This window comes from Pituophis catenifer, unplaced genomic scaffold (genome assembly GCF_029215685.1).
Source record: "Pituophis catenifer annectens isolate HBS135680 unplaced genomic scaffold, rPitCat1.0.hap2 SCAF_11, whole genome shotgun sequence".
NCBI lineage: Eukaryota > Metazoa > Chordata > Lepidosauria > Squamata > Colubridae > Pituophis > Pituophis catenifer.
In genome coordinates, this window is record NW_027256891.1 from 19,682,391 (window position 1) to 19,707,858 (window position 25,468).

Consider the following 25,468-nt stretch of genomic DNA (forward strand, 5'->3'; position numbering starts at 1 on the left):
ATAAGTTTAAGTGCTATTGCTATTGGTGCTATCCCCCCTACCAAATGAGGTTTGGTGGGCAACTATCAGAGAAAGGGGTTCTATCTGAACAGGTCATACTGGAGTTCAGGAAAGATGATATTATTCTACACATTTTCAAATATTTTGTAGGAGAAGACCAGGCTGAGCTGAGGGAGGGATCAAACACGTCATCAGTCATGAGTCTCTTCGCACCCACAAGAACTCTAAGTCCAACCGACATTGATTTCCTTTCTATTCTTAAGGTTTTGCAGTGAAGATGGACTGTTAGGATTCTGTAACATGTGGTGGCGCCATCACATATAGTTTACAGTTTTCTCTTATGCCATAAAGCAAGCTAAAGTCAAGAGATGATTTTTTTTTTCAATATTGCTAAATTCTCTCTCTCCTCAATTTATTCTCTTGATGATCTACTCAACAAATCCCAAAGTGTCTTATAAGTCTATCCCAAAGGTGTTTTTTTCAGGAGTCAACTGGACTTTCTGGTTTTTCTTTGAAGACATTTCGCTTCTCATCCAAGACGCTTTTCAGCGTCTTGACTGGATGGTGGGGAAGGATGGAAGGATTTATACTCCTTGCAGACAGCTGGATATTTGCATTTTTTTAGTGAGTTGTTAAGGCCACCTGGAGATTTATCTCTGTCCTCAGGGTCACCTGAGTGGTGCAAATGGGTGTGGAGCCTTCTTGGATCTGTTGAAAAGACTCTGTTGTAGACTGAAGATAGATGATGTCATATTGGATGAGAAGTGAAACGTCTTCAAATAAAACCAGAAAGTCCAGTTGGCTCTTGAAAAAAACACCTTTGGGAACAACCATGACCTGGATGACTGACAGGTCTCCATAGGCACTTATAAATCTATGTTTTCCCCACTGATAAGTGGCATTTATAAGCAAATCCTTTACACCCTTATGACATTTGTTTTCCCAGACAGCATTTGGGCAAAGATCTGTAAGAAATACCAAACTAGGCATTTGCATTTTACCTTTTGACATATTCCATATCTATCGTTCTGCGCAATCCACCTGTGACACGGGGACAAAATTCAGAAATACCACTCCATGAAATCAAACATCTGCATAGCCCATGGTGCTATTAACGTATCTTGCTTTCCATTGTAGATGCAGGTTAAAAAGCAAGCCGTATTATTATGGTAAGAGGTACAATGTTTTCCTACCCTGTTTCCCTGAAAATAAGATATCCTCAAAAGCTCTCAATCGGGCTTTTGAGAGCATGCACTAAAATAAGTCCCCCCAAAAAAATAATAAGCCCTCCCCAAAAATAAGCCCTCCCAAAAAATATTTAACCGTATGTGCAGCCGGTCTGGTAAGGATTAGGGAGACAGAGCTGGAAAACAGTTAAGATGGCAAGAGGGGCCCCGTCTTGCTCAATGCGCCCCAAAATAATAAGACCTCCCCAAAAATAAGGCCAAGCGCTTATTTTGGGGTTCAAAAAAATATAAACAGGGTCTTATTTTCGGGGAAACATGGTAATGTGGGAGTACCTACGAACAAACATCAAATACATACCACACTAGGAAAAACTGATGGGGAAAACACACCTACCTCTCTTTTGCAGTGGGGGCACATGAGGGCAGACCGAAATCATTTGGAGCCCTCTCTTAAAATTGTTCTACTGACACTCGAGTGCGAATTTGCTCCGTGGGGTTGTGTATACAGGTTCACAGCAATTATTAGATGTGATATCTGAATGAATTTAGGTTCCCTTTAGAGCTTCGGTGCTTCAGTGACCCCATTATTTTTCTCCCTCTACTCCCAAGCCTGATCAGCTTAATTATTTTGACTAGCAAAACATTGAAAACATGAATTGCTGATTTGTTTAAAACCAATGGGACAACTGAAAAGACTCCATGGGAAAGGGAAAATAAAAATAAAAAATAAAAACCACCCAACAACAAACGAAGAGGGGGGGAATCATTTCTATAATGCATCAGAGCTTAGAGACGGGACAAGCTTTGAGACCCCTTTGTATTATTGTAGTTTCTATATCATGCGGCATTGAAATTCCTTTTCTGTTTAAACTGAAATATGCTCTCTATTAAGTCTTAATTAGACTGTCAGAAAGTGGCAGTCTGGTAAGATTTACACAGAGTGAGGGGGTAGCTGATGTGATGAATTAACTAAAGCAGAATATGTGAATTTGAGGGAGAAAAGAACCGTTACCCATAATAAGACATTTTCCTGGGAACTGTTGTGGCTTTATCGGGAAGCTGTGCTTTTAATGGGTATCTGAATGGAAGGGTTGGGTTAGGAATGAGGTCATGGAATGGAATGAGATGCTATCTGCTCACATCATGCTTCTTGCCTATTTGACTCAAGATCATCTCCTTGGTACTCTATTATCTGAGTGGAAGGAGAAGTAAAAGGAGAAGGAGAAGGAGAAGGAGAAGAAGGAGAGAGGGGAGAAGAAGGAGAAGGAGAGAGGTGAGGAGGAAAAGGAGAAAGAGAAAAAGGAGAAGGAGGGAAAGAGGGGAAGGAAGAGGAGAAGGAGAAAGGGATTTGTTTTTTTTCTAACATCTTGTTGCTTCTTGGCTTTAGGATTAAGATCAACCTCAAGACCTCTCAAGACCTAAAATGGACACCTAACATAAAAAACATCATCAAAAAAGCCCAACAAAGAATGTTCTTTCTGAGCCAACTCAGGAAGCTCAAACTGCCCAAGGAGCTGCTGATCCAGTTCTACAGAGGAATTATTGAGTCTGTCATCTGCACCTCTATAACTGTCTGGTTTGGTTCTGCAACCCAACAAGACAGACACAGACTTCAGAGGATAATTAGAACTGCAGAAAGAACAATGGCTGCCTTCCATTGAGGACCTGTATACTGCACGAGTCGAAAAGAGGGCTGTGAAAATATTTACAGACCCCTCGCATCCTGGATATAAATTATTTCAACTCCTACCCTCAAAATGATGCTATAGAGCACTGCACACCAGAACAACTAGACACAAGGACATCTTGTGTCACTCTGTTAAACAAATAATTACCTCAACACTGTCAAACTATTTACTAAATCTGCATTACTATTACTATTAATCTTCTCATCGTTCCTATCACCCATCTCCTTCCACTTATGACTGCATCACTGTAACTTTGTTGCTTGTACCCTTACAATTTATATTGATATTGTTTCCTAGTATGATTTGATTGCTTATTTGTACCCTATGACTATCCTTAAGTGTTGTACCTTATGATTCTTGATGAATGTATCTTTTCTTTTATGTACACTGAGAGCTTATGCACCAAAGACAAATTCCTTGTGTGTCCAATCACACTCGGCCAATAAAGAATTCTATTCTATTCTATTCTATACTGCAATAACTTCCATTGACTGATTTCTCTCTTTATGCTTGGATGGTACAATTGTTGGTTGGTTCTTTGGTGCTTGAAAAGAGACCTGCATCCAATGTACCTTTCCCACCATTTCATTCATAGACTGGTCAAGGGAAGAAAGCTTGGGTTGAAGATGACCTTCAAGTCATCTCTCCATTCCTAACACAAGCAAAACATGTTCCTAATTTACCAGATTCTGAATCCTTGAATTTCCTACATTTATTATTTTCAGTTTGTGTGTGTCTAGAGATTGGGTGAACAGGTACTACCCGTGTTTTCCCGAAAATAAGATGGGGCCTTATATTCATTTTTGCTCCAAAAGATGCATTAGGGCTTATTTTCTGGTTAGGTCTTATTTTTGGGGAAATATGTTACTAAATGCATCCATCTGGCCAACAATCTTAACTGGGGCTTATTTGGGGGGTAGGGCTTATATTACGAGCATCCTGAAAAATCATGCTAGGACTTATTTTCCGGTTGGGTCCTATTTTTGGGGAAACAGGGTATATAAGTACAAAATAGATTCTATATTACCATTAAAATAATAAAATAAAATAAAAATAATGAAAATAAAACAAGGGCTTTTGAGTTTGAAGAAAACAAGCTGCCATCATGCTAATCATGTTTTGTTTTCTTTCTTTCTTTTTTTAAGGATTCATTTATTCTTAAAAGAATAAGCTCTGATGGCAGGATTCTTCCCTTCCTTAATGTTTCTCCCTGTACGCTCCGGTAGTGGGTTTCAATTTTGGCTGCTACCGGTTCGCTCGTGGGCGCATGCAATGCTTCTGCGCATGCGCTGAAGCTTCTCCGCATGCGCAGAGATGTCTGGGTGGTTGGGTGGAGCCTCCTGCCGTCACTGTTTTGCCCAATCTGGGGTGAACCGGTAGCAACCCACCACTGGTATGCTCTGCTTGGCCAGCAATAAATATGTTTGTGCCATTTTACAACGCAATCTGGTTTTCTCTTGCTCTGTCCCCCTCCCTTTTTAAAAAGACACACACACACACACACACACACACACAAGGGAGTCACAAGAGACAGGCACCAGCATGTGCTTAAAGGCATTTTCTGACATCAGCTTTCACTTCACACTTCAGCTGAAAGCAACGGATTTGACAAAACACAAGAAAGCATGCAAGGAGGCACTTCACCTCCTATCTACCAGTGCCCTGACAGGAGTCAATAGTAATTCCATCACAAGGCTTGCAAGGATAGTAATAATAATGATTTTAAAAAAAGCTTCTGGATGGGAATTTTCCAAGGGAAAGCTTTTGAGCTTCAGATATGCCTTGCAACGTTTTATTGAAGATGGGCATATAATAAATGGTATATATAATAAATGTATATGATAATAAATGATTGAGTACGCCATGGACCAGAACAACCAACAGAGAGGTGCCAGAGACATCACTAGAAGCCAAAATCACAAGGCTGCATCTGATTTACTTTGGTCATGCCATGCTTGCAAATTTGTTGGAGAAGTCAGGAATGGTTCATGGATCAAGAAGAAGGCCAAGCAAAGAACTCACTGGATTGATACCATCAAAGGCGATACCAAAGATGAATACCCAACAATGGAAAGAAGCTGTGTTTGACAGGATAGCATGGAGAGCACTATTAAGTCACCAAGCATCAGACATGACTGAGCGAAAAAAAATGTATGAATGAATGGATATAATAAATGTGTTTGTCTCAATTGGACACCCAACTGCTTTCAACAGTTGGCTGTTGTGGCCCGCCAGCGGCCAGTGGAGCTGGCAGCAGATTCCGACAGTGAGGAGATTGGGGAGGAACATGGGCCAGTCCTGGAGTCTGGGGAGGGCTCTGTGTCAGAGGCAGAGAGGGGGCGAGGGCCGGATGCCAGTTATCAGTTCCCTTCAGAGTCAGACATCAGTGAGGCAGAGAAACAGCTGGAGCCTGTTCCCAGGGTGCGTATGCGCAGAGTTGCCGGATGAAGGGAACAACTAAAGAACAAGGGTCGACTCGGGAGTAAGGCCACAGGAGGACGATGAATGGCCCCTCCCAGAGGGAATAAAAGAGGAGCGAAAGGAGAGGGGAGTTTGCAAGAGATAGATAGTTCGCTTGATTGATTCGTGACTCCTTGCCAACTTTTGAAGATATCGGCCTGGCAGCTCTCCAAGCCAGATAAGGTCTGTGACTGTAAATTCTCCCTTGAAAGACTTTGCTTTGAATGAGAGGAATTCACAGTAACTTAATAAAAAGGGGTTTTTTGTTGGGACAAGGAGTCTATTTCATGCTCTTGGGAGTATTTAAATATTTAAATGGGAAGCCTAAATCAGAACAGTGGCAGCTTAAATTCCATATGTTGATTATTTTATGGATTTGGACATCCTGTTTTATGGAGGGGGCGATGATTTCATGCAGAATATCAATCTTTGCTATGGAAGAGAGAGAGAGAGCTCTGGATCGGTTCATCTGAGCCTGTCCATCACTTCACAGAAGCCAGCTGTAGCCCGCCATTGCTGGTAGCCCTTGTCAAAAAACAAGTAGCTATCTTCCACCCCATTGCGACACCTCTTCTCTTGCATTTGTAGTTAAAACATTTGTGGTGCCCTCCCTTCCAACAGCAGCAACTTTGCAACAGCCCGTAACTCTCATGTAAAATGGATAAAAAAAAAAAAAATACAACAAAGGCAGCCTATCTATAATTATTATTTTTAGAATAAAATAGCGGCATTTTTTATTCATGCCTGGGCTAACATTTGCAATTCAGCTTCGGTTTGCAATATTTAAATGGTACTGAATATGCAAGAAGACATGGGAAGAGGGCTGGTGCAGGGAACAATAATTAGTATCTGCCCACTGACAGTGTTACAGGTTGGCTCGAGAGCCTTGTTGCTTACCTACGATTCCTTCGCTGTGCCCATCTACTGGAAAAAACTAATCATAGAGCCTGTGTCTTCAGTTATACATTACCGTATTTTTCGGAGTATAAGACGCACCTTTTTCCCCCCAAAAAAGAGAGTGAAAATCTGGGTGTGTCTTATACTCCGAATGTAGCCCCACCCAGCTTCTCAAACGGAGAATGCAAAAAGCATCAGAAAAGAAGCTTCAGAAAAGAAGCCCCCAAACAGAGCTTCAGAGGCTTTTTTTTTTTCTGAAGCTGTTTCGGAGGCTTTCAGAGGCAGGAAAAAAAAAAGTTTTTTCTGAAACGGAGTTTCAGAGGCAGACAAAAAAGCAAAAAAAAAAAAAAAAAAAGCAAGGCACAGAGCTCACAACCAAGGAACCTGTTGCTAAAATTCACCTCTGGGAACAGCTGATGGGGGGTATTCTGGGAGGCCGATCCACCTGCCAATCAGGGCGGGGGCGGGGGCGGGGTGCATGCGCGGGGGCCACACACACATTGCATTTTGGGGGTTTGGGCACGCACACATGCATTCGCACACACAGACACACACACACGCTTTGGGCACTCAGTCTGGATGAGGTTAGTCATCACTGATATAGCCAATAGTGGTCAGATCTATGTCCACACTATGTGAATGCTGAACCGAGAAAGGCTCAGGTTAGATTACCCAATTGTTCCTAGAGATCTTTCTGTATTTGGCATGAAATTTGGATATATCTTTATAAAGCTGAACACGGTTATTATTCCAGGAACACACAACTGCCCTCGATGTTCCACTCCAATTTAGGATTTAGTATGTTCTCAGAAAAGATTAGCTCCGGGTGAGATTCCCTAGCTTTGACTCATCGATCAGCTGATTAGAATAAGAGAGCAGCAACAGGAAAATATGTGTAACATTACACGCACATACACATAACCCAGTTCAGTGATTGCTAGACTTAAGAAATACTCCCCCATTTTCTTGCCAATGCATGCAAAAATAGATTAGTTCCAAGCGACTTGCTGTAAGCTTCTGGATGCATTATACACATTTCAGTAGTTTTCTGTATACCTATTTTCACAGCAGCGCAAAAAACGCTTTATAAGAAGCACTTGAATGGATTTTGTTTCCATTAGATACTGAAATGGATTTTTGGTGAGGTCAGCAGTATGTTTCTCAAAGCACCTAATGTACATGCGGAAGAGGAGGAACTGCTCTTCTGTCTTGCAAGACTTATAGGTCCATGGTTGAAAAATACAATAATAAGTATGATTACCGGTAATAGAAAGAGTGCAGAGAAGAGCGACAAAGATGATGAGGGGCCTGGAGGCTAAAACATATGAAGAACGGTTGCAGGAACTGGGTATGTCTAGTTTGATGAAAAGAAGGACTAGGGGAGACATGATAGCAGTCTTCCGATATCTCAGGGGCTGCCCCAAAGAAGAGGGAGTCAAGCTATTCTCCAAAGCATCTGAGGGCAGGACAAGAAGCAAAGGGTGGAAACTAATCAAGGAGAGAAACAACTTAGAACGAAGGAGAAATTTCCTGATCCTCCTGGTTGCTTTCCTTTGCACTTTTTCTAGAGTCTCAAAATCTTTTTTATAGTGTGGTGACCAAAACCGGATGCAGTACTCTAGGTGTGGTCTTACTAAGGCTTTATAGAGTGGTATTAGTATTATTTATTTATTTATTATTTATTGGTTCGATTTATATGCCACCCTTCTCCGGAGACTCAGGGTGGCTTACAATGCGTTAAGCAATAGCCTTCATACTTTTGTATATACCTGCTTAGTAGGGCTTTCGGCCCCCCAGGCGGTGTCCTTTTTTATACAAAGTCAGTTTATTGCCCCCACAATCCGGGTCCTCATTTTACCTACCTCGGAAGGATGGAAGGCTGAGTCAACCTTGAGCTTGGTGAGATTTGAACTTGCAGTAATTGCAGGCAGCTGGTGCTACTTAACAGCACGTTAGTCTGCTGCGCCACCAAAGCTCTTACCTTGGTGTACCTCAAGTACCTCACTTGATCTTTTTTTTTTTATTGAAAAAGTTTTTCAAATACAAATTTTTCCCCCTTTTTCCCCCCCCTCCTCCCTAACCCCCCTCACCCCCACTTCCCCTTTGACTTCTTCATAATAAAACCCAAATTCATAACAGATTATATCATGCTTTACTATCCACTTACTCCATCTCCATATACTGACCCTTTCTTTCTAATAAAATTATCATACCCCCCTTATACTATGCTATAATATGCATTTCAAAGTGACATTCTATTATAACAATGTCTAATAACTCCTGATTTAACATAATAATATTATTATATCTCCCAATTTAACAATTTCCGCTCGTGATCTACCCTTTTACTACCCCCCATACGATATAACATTTCAAAGCATACTTCCACTCTAAAACTATTCAATAAATCCTAATTTAACACTTATTCAATTCAACTACCCATTTCCTTCCCCCCCTTCATTACATATATTCACATCTAAACATAATATCCCTTTTCTTTAAACTAAACAATCCATAACCTAACCTATCTCCACCCACTTTCCTACAAAATTACCATAATTATTCTTAATATCTTTATTCTTCTGCCCACTCCCCTAGAAGAATATTCCCTTATGTAAATAAAATCCTAAAAGAAAAAAAAAAACTTTAAGCTTATAATCCATATAGCATCTTCTGTAATATCCTTCAACTGGATGATAAACTCCATCAGCCATGTTAGGGTAACATCACATCCTTATTCCAGCAGTATTTTCAGAATCTTCACTTGATCTTGATTGTATCCCTCTATTAATGCAATTTAGGATTGCATTGGGGTTTTTTTTGGCTGCCGCCTCACACTGTTAGCTCATGCTTAGCTGGTTGTCCACTAAGACTCCAAGATCCCTCTCACAGTCACTGCTATTAAGTATGGGGTCTCCTGCTGGAGCAAGGAGTTGAACTAGAAGACCTCCAATGTCCCTTCCAACCCTGTTATAATGAAGTTTCCTTCATTATGATCATTGCTATTCAAGCAACAACAATTTGAAGCCAGGGAAGCTCACATATTCCTCCTTCAGTATCTGGCCACAGGGATAATTGGCACTAGGTCACAACGTCCTCTGCCAGCACCAATGTACCCAGGAGCATTCCAGCAGCATCACAAAGCTGTTAAGTGCTCCTCCAAGTGCAGAAAGAGAGAGAGAGAGAGAGAGAGAGAGAGAGAGAGAGAGAGAGAGAGAGAGAGAGAGAGAGAGAGAGAGAAAACTGAATGGCAGCTTCAAATCCCTTGATGCCATTACGTCCTGCTTGTTGTTTTTTTTTTTTTAACACCCCAAAAAAGTCTTACAACGTGCATTGCTTTTAATGGAATGAACTTGGAATGTGACAGGGCCAAGGTTAACTTTGCTTCTGCCAGTTCTAGTTAGCGTCATAACTGTTGGTGGCCGGAGAGCAAATCCTGCGTTCTGACATCTTAAGAAATCTTTGCGAGTTTCCATTTCCATAACCCTGAGCTTTGGTTTCCGTTCATTTTCAACAGACGTTTACTTCAACGGAAGGTCAGAATGTTAAGCAGAATTTGTACACTCCTACAAAAACTCACTTTCATTCAGTCAGAGAATATGAGTTCTTTTTAATCTCAATGAAGAAGCCTTGAGTACCTTGGAAAGGATGGAAGGCCATCTTGAGCCTGGTGAGATTCGAACTGCCAAATTGCAGGCAGTCGGCAGTCAGCAGAACTAGCCTGCAGTACTGCATTTTAACCACTGCGCCACCATAGCATATACCACTTCAAAGTGCTTTACAGCCCTCTCTAAGCGGTTTGCAGAGTCAGCCTATTGCCCCCAATAATCTGGGTCCTTATTTCACCAACCTTGGAAGGATGGAAGGCTGAGTCAATATTGAGCTGCTTAGGATTGAACTCCTGGAGTGAGCAGTGAATTAGCCCTGCAATACTGCATTCTCACCATGGTAAGAATTACATTATGCTTATTTACATGTTCAGAGGTGTATAACAAGATCAACTTTGAAAAAGAAGGCTAATAGGTTTTTGAAACCTTTTAATAGTCTGTTAATGGTTTTGCCTTCTCCTTCCTAGAGCTGAGAGAGAGAGAGAGAATTGAACTGAATTATGCTGAACCTTTTGGTGCCTATCATTTCTCTTACTTTACAGCTGTTTTCAATTGGGTGTCAGGGTTCCGACGGATGCCCTAATTAAACCATGAACCTCGAGCCAAGCTTCAAAAGAAATCCAGTTACTTATTAGGAGCTCCATGTCAGTCCGTACCCAGATGAAGTCAACTCTGACCGCACATAATTTACGGCCCTAATCATGACCCTGTTTCCCCCCTCCTTCCAGGGTGTGCCATCAATCACATTAGCCAATGAAGCAATTTCGCAGGTTGTAGAGATCACTCCCCTCGGGCCGCTGTGGGTAACCCTGGGAGATAGCCTTGAGAAAGATACACCTGGAATGTGCTCCTGTCTTTGGCTGCTGTGTTGCTTCGTCGGTTTCCCATCTCCCTTGCCTATGGCAACTCGAGAGCAGGCCAGGGATGCTTTGCGAATTGACATTGGGCCTAACTTCTGGAGATCAGTGGGGATTATCCATCTAGATGTATCCTGTACATTTTACTAGTGGCGGCGTGAAATACACTTTCTGTGAAATCCATTTTGAAATGAAAGACATGGATCCAGAAATGGATCCAATTTTTATTTTTTTTAACGTCTAGTAGGTTCTCAGCGAGAATGGATTACTCTGAATGTTAATTTGAGCTTGGAAACAGTTGAACAAAATACTGTTTCATTAACGAGAATACCAAATGGATTGAATACATGCAACAAGCACAGCTTTTCTGTGCCGAAAAGTGATCAAAATGGCTCAATGCAGAAGGCCATACTAAACCATAAAGGGGAAAAATAACAATTATTAGTATTCTAGGAATCTTTAAAGTGACTGTATCCTGGATTTAAGCAACACCGAAGATAAGAGGATATATAAGTGAAAAAGGAAACCAACAGGAATATTGATTTTAACTTAGACATCTTTTTTAAAAAGGATATTGAAAGGAGATAATCTAATTGAGTTTCTTTGGCCTGTTGGTTAAGTGTCAATAGGAACAGTCAGCTTCAACACAACTGCTTATAGGAATCTAAGTTCAATGCAAATCATAATATCTCAGAATATCTCAAAAGAACCAGCAGATGTTTTGTGGTAGGCTGCTGTTTTTTTTTGTGTTTGTTTGTTTTTAGAGAGGATTTACAAACATTTAATGGAGAAGAAAATCCAACAACACTCTGATCTTTTGGAGATCTGTTTTAGGATCTTCTAAATCAACCTAGAACTAAGGAGAAATTTCCTAATAGTGATTGCAATCAACCAATGGAATAGCTTGCTTTCAGAAGTTCTCCATCACTGGAGGCTTTCAAAAAGAGCTCGGACAACCATTTGACTGAAATGGTATAAGGTCTTCTGCTTGAGCAACAAGTTGGACTAGAAGACCTCCAAGGCCCCTTCCAACTCTGTTATTTTATGTTCTATGTTCTAGGATCCCTATCAGGATAGCACCTGGACAAGGGCTCTAAGGATTAGCATTGAGTCTTATCAGAACATACAGCCATTTGTCACCAAGTAGAGGATAATTTCCCAGAAGTTGTTCATACAGAGACATGCTTTAAGATGTATTTAACACATTGTCTGTGAAAGTTTGTTCTATAAAGACTCTTTTGGTAAGATGTTAATGCAAACATATTCTTAAATCAGATCAAAATGGTGTGCTTGATTAGTTGGTTACTCCTTAGAATTGTAGCGTTCATGTGTGTTAGCAACAATTTTAATCTAGATTTACGAGGCATTCTAACTCTCTAACGAACTCCCTTTAAATAAAGCAGACATAATGTAATCAGCAATGATTTGTCCACAATATTTGCAATGCTAAGTTTGGAGAAGAATTCAGTAGCACGTTAAATTTCAGACCAGAGAAGAACAATAAGAAGTATTGCCAGAAGACAGAGTTGGGATTAGCTTTCCGTTGAGAAGGATAAAAAAAACCTCACTTACAGTTGGTTAGAATTAATTAACTATGCAACTCAACCCAAACCTTCATTAAGGCAAGCAAAAGCGACACTCAGAATAATTGCAAGGCCTTTGCACTTCAGCCCATGTAGTGCAAAACACATATTGTGAACTAATTTGAAATTTCGGGGGCATAATAAATCAAATGTGGTATGGACCAAATGAAGTATAACTTGATGGAGGGGAAAATGTCCTTAGAGTCCATGGTGGGAAATCTCACTCCCTTTAGTGGACAGCCTAATAAGCAGGCAGTGAATTGAAAGCATTAATTGGCGTAAAGGTTATGTCAGGTTTCCCATGTTGTGAAATCTTAGCTCTCCAGATACCATCCCTACATGGCTGGCTGAAGGTTCATAAATATGAAGCTTATCGTATTTTTTGGACTATAAAATGCACTTTCTTGTCTCCCAAAAGGGGGTGAAAATGTCTGTGCATCTTAAAGACCGAATATTGTCGAAGTCCCGCCCTCCCGCCGGCCATTTTTTTGCCTCTACATGCCCTATTTTCGGGCCTTTTTTCAGCCTTTTCCAGGCCTATTTTTGGCCCATTTTCAGCTCGTTTTTGAGGCTTTTTTGGCTGATTTTTTTTCGGGAAAAACGGCCTGAAGAAAGCCTCAAAAACAGCCGGAAAAAAGCCAAAAAAATGGGCCGAACAAAGCTTCAAAAATGGGCCAAAAAAGCCTTGAAAATGGGCCAAAAAGGGCCCAAAAATGGGGCATGCGGAGGCCAAAACCTTTTTTTGTTGATTTCCTCTTCTAAATTTAGGTGCGTCTTATAGTCTGAAAGATACGGTAGTTTCTTCACCACAACCAGCAGTGAAGCAATATAAATATAAAGGTTCTATTTGCTGCAGGACACATAAGTCAAAACCTATGTGGTAAGGTAAGGTTTAAGATATCATTTTTTTTCTCTCCTGTGTTTCAGAGTCAATGGAAATGTTGCATTTCACTTCCTGGTCTTGGTTGAAATAGGAGTTCCTTCTAGCATGAGAACTGCTGGTTGTTGTTTCACCAGATTTCACTCCTGATGGGTTAATTTATACCGATTTGCCTTTGAGATTCATCTCAGTCAATTTTGCAAAAAAACGGACATTACTGGAGTCATAGTACAAATAAAAGGAAATATTATGATCGCAAAGGGTTGATATTTCACAAGAGAAATCACCTGTTTTTCCATGCTTTGAAACCCTGAACCAGTGGTGTGTTTCTACCGGTTCACCCCGGTTTCGGCAAACCGGTAGCGGCAGTGGTGGGAAACTCCGCCCGCTCACCCAGACGTCATCAAGGATGCTCTGCACATATGTACATGCATAACTCAGATTAAATATTATTTCACTTCTTCTAATTATACAAAGGTTCTGGCCTCACTTCATTCTGAGTTATGGAGACCAGTCAGGACAGGTTCTGAATTCTGAAACTAGTTACTGCATCTCCTCTTGTACACCTGATTCAGTGGTGAAATCCAATTTCTTTTACTACCGGTTCTGTGGGGGTGGCTTGGTGGGCGTGGCAGGGGAAGGATACTGCAAAATCCCCATTCCCTTCCCACTCCTGGGGGAAGGATATTGCAAAATCTCCATTCCCACCCCACTCTGGGGCCAGCCAGAGGTAGTATTTGTCGGTTCTCCAAACTACTCAAAATTTCCACTGCCGGTTCTCCAGAACCTGCTAGAACCTGCTGGATTTCCTTCCGATCTGATTTACTCTCCAAGGAGACCACTGGGCATATAGCAAAAAAAGCTCTCTTTTTTTTCTTTTTTGCTGAGCTTTGTTTATAATCCGATTTGCTTTATTAGAAGATACCCTCATGTGACAAGAAGGAAGAAGAAAAAGCTCTATCTACAGCTTGGCCATTTACAACTAGATTAGAAAAATGCGAAGAGGAAATAAAACACATTTCCTGCTCATTTGTTGTTTTAATTGATTTTCCTTCAGAGAACATGAAAACTGAAACGTTAGAAAAAAAAATTCTAATAAAAGTATTTATTGAAAAAGCTATAAAAGAACAAGCAATATCTTTGGAGCAAATCTTGTTGGACGAGTGAATAGCAGTCACCCGAAAAAATAGCAAATAATAAAAGGGGGGGGGCAGAAGCTGTCTGCCTATCTATCTAATGCAATCTCTCTCTCTCTTTCTATACAAACACACAAGCATGCACACACACACACACACACACACACACACACACACACACACACACAGAGAGAGAGAGAATATTCATGTAAATCAATAATTCCACTGCTTAATTAAATTTGCTTTGCTTTAGTGAATTTGCACCAGTGGTGAAATTCAGCTGGTTCTATCTGGCTCTGGCGAACCGGTAGTGCCGGCGGTGGGAGGCTCCGTCCACCCACCTGAATGTCATCATGTCCTGTTTTTGACTCTCTGCACATGTGCAGAAGGCTCTGCGCATGCATGGAGAAGGCGTGTACAAGCGTAGCGCACACTCACATTTGCAAACTGGTAGCGAAGGTAAAGTGAATTTCACCCATGATTTGCACCATTTGTAATATGTGTGTTTGTGTGTGTATGTGTATAATATAAAACTCTGGGGTTTGAAAAGAAGTTGAAGACAGAATATAGAAATGGTTCCAATTAGAAAAAAAAAAACTGAAAATAAAGAAAATGTATATTGGATGTATATGTATTGGATATATTTCTCAAGCTTGGTTATACACAAACTTGTGTGATTTGACATTAAAATGCTGTTGAAACATTTTAACGTAGTCACTCCCCTGCTTTTAAATACACTTGGAAGTCCAGTGATTAATTTTTCTTGATATAAGATCAAGATTTAATGAGCAGTTGATAGGCGTTGGGGATTATAAAATAAATGTAAATTCAGAAAAAAAAATAAGGTACTATCTAAGAAATGATCATATATTTAAAAAGAAGAAGAAGAAGAGAGGAATGAATTGGATTTTAGTTTAGGCAGCTTCCCTTGGGATATTTCGGAAGTTTGAAAATGTTGATTAAACAAACAGAAAAAAAAAACTAGACATGCTTCAGTATGTACAGTACATAGGTAGAGTAAAATAAATCTATGAATTCATGAAAGATTTTATGTTCTTTGTTGAAATACTACCACCCTTTGGCAAAGAAAGAAATAAAAAAAAATTCAAAAACATTAAAAGCTAATTGTAAGCAACTGATTGACAGCCCGTTGGGCAAATTCCCCATATATGTTGTGTCAACTAGGTTAATACTTGCAACATAACCACTGCAGAGCTAAACAATTGTAATGAAATATAATGGTAAAAAGGGACGCAGTGGCTCAGTGGTTAAGACGCTGAGCTTGTCGAACAGAAGGTCGGCAGTTCAGCAGTTCGAATCCCTAGTGCCGCGTAAAGGAGTGAGCTCCTGTTACTTGTCCCAGCTTCTGCCAACCTAGCAGTTCGAAAGCATGTAAAAAATGCAAGTAGAAGAATAGGGACCACTTTTGGTGGGAAGGTAACAGTGTTCCGTGCGCCTTTGGCGTTTGAGTCATGCCGGCCACATGACCACAGAGACATCTTCTGACAGCGCTGGCTCTTCAGTTTAGAAACGGAGATGAGCACCGCCCCCTACAGCCGGAAATGGCTAGCACGCATGTGCGGGGGAACCTTACCTTTACCTTATAATGGCAAAAAAGAAACCATGGTCATACAAACTTTTAATGCGCTTAGCCCTAATCTGTTCCCAGGAGCCTTGGTGGCGCAGCAGACTAAACTGCTGCTGTTAAAGTAGCACTTAGCTGCCAGCTGCCTGCAATTACTGCAAGTTCAATTCTCACCAGGCTCAAGGTTGACTCAGCCTTCCATCCTTTCGAGGTAGGTAAAATGAGGACCCGGTTTGTGGGGGCAATAAGTTGACTTTGTATAAAAAGAACACTGCTTTGGGGGGGGGCGTGAAAGCCCTACTAAGCAGGTATATATAAAAGTATGAAGGCTATTGCTTAATGCATTGTAAGCCGCCCTGAGTCTCCGGAAAAGGGCGGTATATAAATCGAACTAATAAATAATAAATAAATAAATGCCATCAGCAGTATGCCTCAAGGACATAACCATTGAAATGCTGTGATACTTAGGTCTGATGTTAAGTCCCTAAGTTGCAGAGTTTGTATGGTTATATTATTATCATATATCATCATCATTTTACTGAGTGAACCTCCATGATCTGCTATCATTTTCAAAAGGTTTTTTGACTGTGTCAAGAGAGATCTCAAAGAAATCAAATCTTAATTTTTGAACATACATGGAAAAAGGCTATGTTTACATAGGACAGGAGGATTTGTGAATATATGTGGCCAGTTATATATGATCTTAGGACTTCAGCGAGAATAGCAAGATGTCATAAAATTCAACTGTTGACTTGGAGGGCATCCTGCACAAACCTTGTACAAATTTCATTCTACAAATAATAAGTAAAGTAAGTAAAATGCATGGTGAAGCAATTTTATATACATGTTTAGCTTACTTTCTCTTTAGGAAAATATAATTTCCCCTTCTATCTTGTCTTTACATTAAGGTGAATAAAATCCACTTCTACGTTATTCACTTCTACCTAGAAAGGCAACAAAACCCAAATGAGTTGAGACTGATTAAATAATTATTTCTGCACTTTCTCAATTTAAATATTGTTTAATTTTAACATTAAAATAAATAATATTTTCAGTATATATATCATGTGAGTGAGTGAAAACATTTGTTTAACTGGACAACAATGTTTATGCCTAGGAATATTCCGGAATATGTACAATAATTGGATGTCTGAACTGAAACCAATTTTGTATTTCAATTTAGCTACCTAATTTCTAGTAGCAAAAGAGAAATAAGTTCAAACTTCCAAAAAAAATAAAATAAATAAAAAATACCATACAACCAATTTGTACAAATTTAGTGTTACTCAATAACTACTATTTAAATATTTAGCAATAATTATTATTGGAATTATTTTCAGTCATTGCCCTGTCCTGTCTTAATAAAAAAAATAGACATTGTTGAGCAATGAACGTACTTACATTTAAAGAATCTTTATTATAAGAGAGATATCAGAATATATTTATTAACGGAAATATTTTAATCATGAGGAAGCACGCTCTGAATGATGATAAAAGTGACACATCCCTCAGCCATCTGTAAAGTTAACTGATTATGTAGGATATTCATTAACAAACATCACAATCAGTATTAAGTAAATAAGCGGACAATTAAGGAATCCACAACACATAAAGAATAATGTTTTATGTAATGGATAATGCAGCCCACAAGACTAATTTTATATGATAATATACTTTTATTTTACTCACGACTACCATATTCAGGCTAGAAAACTAGACTGCTTATGAATAAAAAAAAAGTTCTAATGTCGATATTTTGGTGTGTACTCTGCCAATTCATTGTGAAACATATCAGTTTTATTTCTTTTCTCTGTAAGAGAACCACTTCTCTTATCCATGCTTGTTATTTCATAATGTAAGATTCACATTATTGATTTTCTCATCTAATTTACAGGAGTGAGACAAAAAGGGACTCTCTTCCTTTCTGGCACAACCTAATTATGAAAAAGCCATCCTCATCTGGCAGAATGTTAGTCATTCAAAGGAAAAAAAAAATATTGTAGAACATTAAGAATCGCTAAGAATCACATTCAAAGGTTGGTGAAGCTGTAGCAGAGGTGGGTTTCAGCAGGTTTAGACCAGTTCTGGAGAACTAGTAGCATAAATTTTGAGTAGTTTGGAGAACCGGTAAATACCACCTCTGACTGGGCCCACCCCCATCTATTCTCTGCCTCCAGAGTCCCAGCTGATCGTGAGGAAATGGGGATTTTGCAGTAACCTTCCCCTTGAGTGGGGAGGGAGTGGAGATTTTACAGTATCCTTCCCCTGGAGTGGGGAGGGAATGGAGATTTTACAGTATCCTTCCCTTGGCCACGCCCACCAAGCCACACCCACCAAGCCATGCCCACAGAACCGATAGTAAAAATTTTTGAATCCCACCACTGATGCTGTAGCCATACTGCAAGCCCATCAAGCTAAAGAGGCAGCTCAGAAAGCAGTTAACAATCCAGCAGGAGTTCCAAGTGTCTAATAAGACTCAGGACTATGTATTATTATATCTAAACATGAAAAAAATGCTAAATATTGAGAAAAACATTGTAAAATATAAAAAAAAATATTTTAAAAAGGAAAGGAAACTTTGAAGTTTATGTACACAACAAATGTTTACCTATTGATTTAGAATCCAACCCCCCCCCAAAAAAAAATTAGCAAAAGTTAAAAAACAAATTAATGTTTTGTAAACAAGGGGAAAAGAATTTTCAGCCCAGTACAAAAAATTTAAAGCATTCCTTTCTTTAATTTTGTAATTTACTGTGGAAAAGCTCAGAATATCACTACTGTTGTAGTTTAGCAGTAAGGATTGATAGCTGAGCAAAGAAACATAATTTGGATTATAAAATTCTTGCTTTAATCAAAATTCCTTAAACTTTGGACAAAAAAAAGAAAAAAGAAAAAAAAGAAGGACCACTGCAGCTTACAGAAATAGAAGTCACTGCGGAACACAAAGGAAGACATTTATTCTAGCTTACAAATCCTTCTGTTATGATTCAAAGCAAAACAGAAGTCTCAATCGGTTAACTAAAAATGATATTCCCGCTTCAGAAGCTTAGCATTAATCGGGCATAATAGCCAGCGATATGAAATCTAAAGTCTAAAAGTCTTATCGTCAACTGATATATTAAATCTTATTAGCTGGACAGGAAGACCAGTCTGAGGACATAAGATCAGTCCTAGAGGTCAAATTAAGACCATCAACTCAGAAATAGGGTCCTGGAGGAGTGTGCAGTTACAGACTTTATACCGAATTATTTATCAATCTGTATAGGCATCTACTCCTTTATTTCCTGGGAAACTGAGGTAGAATGTAATCAGATTGCCAAGAGGGAGGGGCTGCATTCCAGAGAACCAAGAGACAGCAAAGTTTAGATCAGGGGTGTCAAATTCAAGGCCCACGAGCCGGATCTGGCCTGCAGGGTGTTTAATCTGGCCTGCAGTTGGAAATAGCCCTGGAAAGCCTGGAAATAGGACCAGCCCGTGGTGCCTCTGGCAGCCAAAATGGGGGGGCCTTTGGCCAGCAAAGTACTGCAGGAGGCTGTGCAGGCCGAGAATGGAGCGCGGGGGGCTAATGTGGCCTTCCGTGCCCCATTTTCGCTGGCAAAGTGCTGCGGGAAGCATCTGTCCCCTTCCCCCCTGGCCCGCGGCAGAGAACTACAATGCTGATCCAGCCCTTGAAGAAATCCAGTTTGACACGCCTGGTTTAGATAGTTTGGTTGGGGGAAGAAGAGTTAAGGCGTCTCCTCCCTAGAGGTTTTCAAAGTATATTTTTCATGATGAAAATAGTCTGCTTTAGTTCGGCAAGATTTCTGGGTATAGGTAAGGTCCAATAAAGGAAACCGCTTAGAAGAACCTCACTATGTCTTTCTTGGTTTCTGACAGAAGTTAAGCTTATAGAACCTCCATTTATTTCAAAATTAAGACAAATTTCACACATGTTAATCAAGAAAATAAAATATAAAGTGAAATATAAAGACCGTTTGTGTGTTACCCTTTGGCTTTGCGCATTGTTGATGGATGTGCCGTGAAATACCAGCTACTCTTTCCGTCACCTTCCCAAGCAATGTGGAATGGAAACAATGATTTGTGGCTAATTCTGGATTTAGAAAATTATGTGGCTAATGCATGGCATAGTATAGAAGTAAAAAGGAGACCATCTATGCTTTGGGGGAGTTTTATAATATTGATACTCTCCAAGATTAACCTGGGTAGCGGTTGTGGCCTGTCGGCCGCTGGCATCTCCAGGAGCCAGATCAGACGAGGAGGAGGTCTGGGGGTCGGGGTCAGCACCAGGGCAACCTGGGAGCTCCGAGGAACAATGGAGCTAGCAGAGAGAAAGAGACAGAGGCGGAGTCTGATCAATCGGTCAGACCTCAGTTGGAGAGTCAACAGCCCCCAGGTCTGGAGGTGGTTGACGAAGAGGAAGAAAAACAGCTGGGTCCCGTGCCTGACGCACGGCTGCACAGGTGGCAGAGGAGAGGAGAGCAGTGGAAATCCGTGGGCTGATCCTGGGGAAGGAAGAGCCACTGCTGATAGCTAAGCCCCACCCTACCTCTGGGGATGAAAGGCAGGGGCGGAGATGAATAGGTATGGCAGACAACTATTCATTTTCCGGCTGGCCGGACTTGTTAGCCTGTGAGAAAAATTTTTTGCCGAGGCTGCCGGCACACCTGATAAAGGAATTTTTTGAGTTCACGTCAGAGGGTTTGTTGTGTTTGTGTCAGAACAGTAGCTAGTTCCCAACAGGTGTCTCTGAGCAAAGAATGAGTAGGTGAAATCTCTTAACACACACAAGTCACCTGTGAACATGATCATATTAATCTTCCTATGATTACTGAGTTTTATCAACTAATGTCTAATAGAAAATCATGGAACACTTATTTTAATGGAGAGCATTTATACCATATCCGTTTTGAAGTTGTTTCCTCTTAAAATTAGATTACTGATTTTTAAGTGAGCTGGGGGAAAAAAAACCATGACCTGGGCTTCAGATGTAGAACTAATGGGATATGGAAATACTGTAATTGAGAAGTACAGATATTGTGCCATATAAGTACTTAAAATTAATCTAAAGAAGGAACTATTTCCCAAGCTTCACTTATTAAAATATGAAATAGAAAGCTGCTGGAAAGGAATACAATATTCAATGATTGTGTTAAGATATTTTGAAAATAAAAAGGAAATATATAGGAACGCCAAGCTGCCTCATTCCTTTTTTTTTAAAAAAAAATATTTTGCAGTAATCTTTGAAGTGTTTCAACTTTCCAAAAAACAAGAATAAGGAATAATCTATTCCCCCAAAGCCGCCTCCCCCATTTTACGACTCAACATATCTGACATTAATTTTAGCAGAAATTAAAATTCATTTTTTTTATGTATTTCAGCTCAAAAACCTGAAGAAGTAGAGTCTGACTAACACACTTTCTCTGCATAATTATGTCACGCTAGATCTAAATGAGTTCATGCATATTTATTTGTGAAGAATTACAAAGACTGATATTTCAACTGTTTGCCGTCCTTCTATTTCTTTCTCACGGTGTCCAAACCATACAGGTTTTTTCTTTATTGCTTCTGGCAATAGCGTTTGCTTTTTAAGTGTCTTCCATGTAGCATTGGGTAATAATTTTTTTCTAGAAGTTTTTATCCCCTAAGGTTGTTTGAAAGATTGGAATGCATATCTGCTTAGAAATTTCTTACTGCCAAAACCTTCATTATATGATTTATAGTAATCACATTTTGTATGCTTTTTTTGCTCCTTAGAATCAGAAACTGCAAATGTTTGCAAACCTCTGACCTATGTTTTAATTTTGCATTCAAGTGTGTGTGTGTGTGTGTGTGTGTGTGTGTCAATGGCATATAGAATAGAATAGAATAGAATAGAATAGAATAGAATAGAATAGAATAGAATAGAATAGAATAGAATAGAATAGAATAGAATAGAATAGAATAACAGAGTTGGAAGGGACCTTAGAGGTCTTCTAGTCCAACCCCCTGCTTAGGCAGGAAACCCTACACCACTTCAGACAAATGGTTATCCAACCTCTTCTTAAAAACTTCCAGTGTAGGAGCATCCACAACTTCTGGAGGCAAGTTGTTCCATTGATTAATTGTTCTAACTGTCAGGAAATTTCTCCTTAGTTCTAAGTTGCTTCTCTCCTTGATTAGTTTCCACCCATTGCTTCTTGTCCTGCCCTCAGGTGCTTTGGAGAATAGCTTGACTCCCTCTTCTTTGTGGCAGCCCCTGAGATATTGGAACACTGCTATCATGTCACCCACTCCTCCTTCTTTTCATCAAACTAGACATACCCAGTTCCTGCAACTGCTCTTCATATGTTTTAGCCTCCAATCCTCTAATCATCTTTGTTGCTCTTCTCTGCACTCTTTCTAGAGTCCCCACATCTTTTTTTACATCGTGGCGACCAAAACTGCATGCAGAATTCCAAGTGTGGCCTTACCAAGGCTTTTAAAGTGGTATTAATACTTCACGTGATCTTGATTCTATCCCTCTGTTTATGCAGCCTAGAACTGTGTTGGCTTTTTTTTTGGCAGCTGCTGCACACGGCTGGCTTCATATTTAAATGGTTGTCCACTAGGACTCCAAGATCCCTCTCACAGTTACTACTATTGAGCAAGGTACTACATATGCGGTACCTGTGCATTTTGGTTTTTTTTGCCTAAATGTAGAACCTTACTTTTTTTCACCGTTGAATTTCATTTTGTTAGATAGCGCCCAATGTTCAAGTCTGTCAAGATCCTTCTGTATCTTGAGCCTATCATCTGGAGTGTTGGCTATTCCTGCCAGCTTGGTTTTGTTGAGAATGGGGAGGGAATTTTGTTGAGATTGGGAATGAAGAGTTTTGTTGAAAATGGGGAGAAACCCTGAACAAACCGTTAGCATCACTTACACTTTAGGGTTCAGGTTTTGCAGAAAAGTCTACTAATTCAATTCTTGAGCACATCTTGTTCCATTCCACAAGAGACTCGTATGTATAGTTCTTGTTCTAATGTGCATGGAACTAAATTATATTAATTACATACAAGTCCCGTACATGGCTGAAGTGACGCTGTGCTGCCAGTTGAAATTAATTATAAACATAAATAAATGGTTTTCTTTATACACAAGAAAGATACTAACTTTCTTTGTGTAGCAGGTAGTCATGCTAGCTTGGGAAATTAAATAACAAATGAAGTGGCTTTTTTTTGGCGGGGAAGGAATTACCTTTGCTCAGAATAATTAAGGGCTTCTCAAGAGTTGGCTGCTGATAGTTATCCTTGCATTTTAACTATTTTAATTCCTCGAGGTGCTCTGGCACCCTGCCTGATTCGTAACTCCAGGTTGCAGGTATTGCTAATGAAAAGGAAGGTATGCAGACAGAATGGTTTAGAGCAGGGATGAAATCTAAAATTTGTTACTACCGGTTCTGTGGGCGTGGCTTGGTGTGGGAGGTAATGTGACTGGGTGGGCGTCGCCAACTTTTTTTTTTTTAACTTTTAAAAGCATTTTTTCTACAACCTTAAGAGGTTGCAGAAAAAAATGCTGTTAGAAGCCTCGGACGATCAGGCAACTCAGCTGGGATCTTCAGAGGCTTTTAAAGGCATTTTTTTCTCTACAGCCTCTTCAGCTGATGCCATCGCTGGTTATTGGGGGCGAATCATTGGCCCCCACGGAGAGGGCCCGCAACTTGGGTGTCCTCCTGGATGCGCGGCTGTCTTTAGAAGGGCATATGACAGCCGTGGCCAGGGGGGCTTTTTGTCAGGTTCGCCTGATACGCCAGTTGCGCCCCTTTCTGGACCGGGACTCCCTACGCACGGTCACTCAAGCATTCGTCACTTCTCGTCTGGACTATTGTAACGCTCTCTACATGGGGCTCCCCTTGGGGTACACCCGGAGGCTCCAACTGGTGCAGAATGCGGCTGCGCGGGGGATTATGGGAGCGACGGGGCGCTCCCATGTGACTCCTCTCCTGCGCGAGCTGCATTGGCTTCCGGTGGACTTCCGGGTGCGCTTCAAGGTGTTGGTGATCACCTTTAAAGCGCTCCATGGCTTAGGGCCAGGGTACTTACGGGACCGCCTTCTGCCACCAATAGCCTCCCACCGGCCGGTTCGCTCCCACAGAGAGGGCCTCCTCAGGGTGCCGTCGGCCAGACAATGCCGGCTGACGACCCCCAGGAGGAGAGCCTTCTCTGTGGTGGCACCTACCCTATGGAACAATCTACCCCCAGAGATACGAGTGATCTCCGACCTTCGGATTTTTCGTCGGGCCCTAAAAACTCATTTTTTCCAGTTAGCCGGTCTGTCTTGATTTTAGGGTTAGTTTTTTAAATTTTAATATTGATTTTAATTGACAAGTTTTAAATTATGGGCCAAATTATAAATTATTTTAACTTTATTTTTAAACTGTGATGTTTTGTATAGATGTTTTTATCTTGGCTGTTCACCGCCCTGAGTCCGAAAGGAGAAGGGCGGTATAGAAATTTGAATAAATGAAATGAAATGAAAAATGATCCCAGCTGAGCCGCAAGATCATCAGAGGCTTTTTTTTAAACTTTTAAAAGCATTTTTTTGGACGAAGAGGTTGTACAAAAAATGCTTTTAAAAGTAAAAAAAACAGCCTCTGCTGATTGCATGGCTCAGCTAGGCATGGGGGAGGCGGCAGGGATTTTTGCTACTGGTTCTCCGAACCACCTACCGCCATCACTACCGGATCGGGTGATTTGGTCCGAACCAGGAGCATTTCACCCCTGGTTTAGAGGTTTCCATGATAACTGTCACTGTCATTGATCTTCAGTGTGTATTCCCCCATTTCTGATCTAATGATTGGTATTTAGGACAGTTTTTTTGCAAGCAAAGAAGGTTTTATTTTGTATTTTTGTGCAGGTAATCTTTGACTGACAACAGTTCATTTAGCTGCCATTGAGTTGTGGAGAATTTTATTGCCTAAGGAAGCAATAGGACCAAGTGTTCCTGAAAGTTAGACTGGAAATAGTGTGGGCAGTCAGAATTTCTAGAATACCAAGTTTTCAATCTAAATTCTGGCCCAATTTTTCTTTCTTTTTTTAAAAAATTTATATATAATAAATACTCAGCCCTAGGCATCTGCGCCACATCTGCTCTATATTAACAGCTAGAAGTATATTCCTCGCCCGTTCTGCTTAAATCACGTAGCTTTTAATTATTTATGAACAATATACAGTGAGTTGCAGTTGTGAATGGAATTTCCATTTACGGCACACTACACAAGTGAAAATTTGGAGGTGCTGGCACACTTTTATTTGTCTGAATATGACGAGGTTCATAACTTAATATTTTTCCATAGTGCAGATTCATGGATGAATGTAAATGATCGGTCTCAAAAGCAATAAGGGCAAATACATTCTGAATGCACAGGATACAAAAAGAAAATAAAAATATTGAACAGATTCAGGTCCAAGTTTTCTTTTTTTATTTTTCGGAGAGGAACCCTCCCCGCCCCCATATGCAGCTCTAGGCATCTCTGCCACATCTACTCTATATTAACAGAAATATATTCCAAGCCCGTTCTTCTTAAATCACGTACTTTAATTATTTATGAACATTATACAGTGAGTTGCAG

General features: G+C 40.3%; 1 protein-coding gene across 5 annotated transcripts in view; it reads right to left on the reverse strand.

Moving 5' to 3' along the window:
* DIAPH2 (diaphanous related formin 2) overlaps positions 1-25,468 on the reverse strand; it is a 352,831-nt gene that overhangs the window by 22,086 nt on the left and 305,277 nt on the right. For 4 of the 5 annotated variants that reach the window (XM_070952072.1, XM_070952071.1, XM_070952069.1 and 1 more), the window contains one exon: positions 1,002-1,041. The exons of the other annotated variant lie outside the window; for it this stretch is intronic. In XM_070952072.1, coding sequence (XP_070808173.1) covers positions 1,002-1,041 — 40 coding nt within the window. The remainder of the gene's footprint in view (positions 1-1,001; positions 1,042-25,468) is intronic. 5 annotated transcript variants of the gene reach the window in all.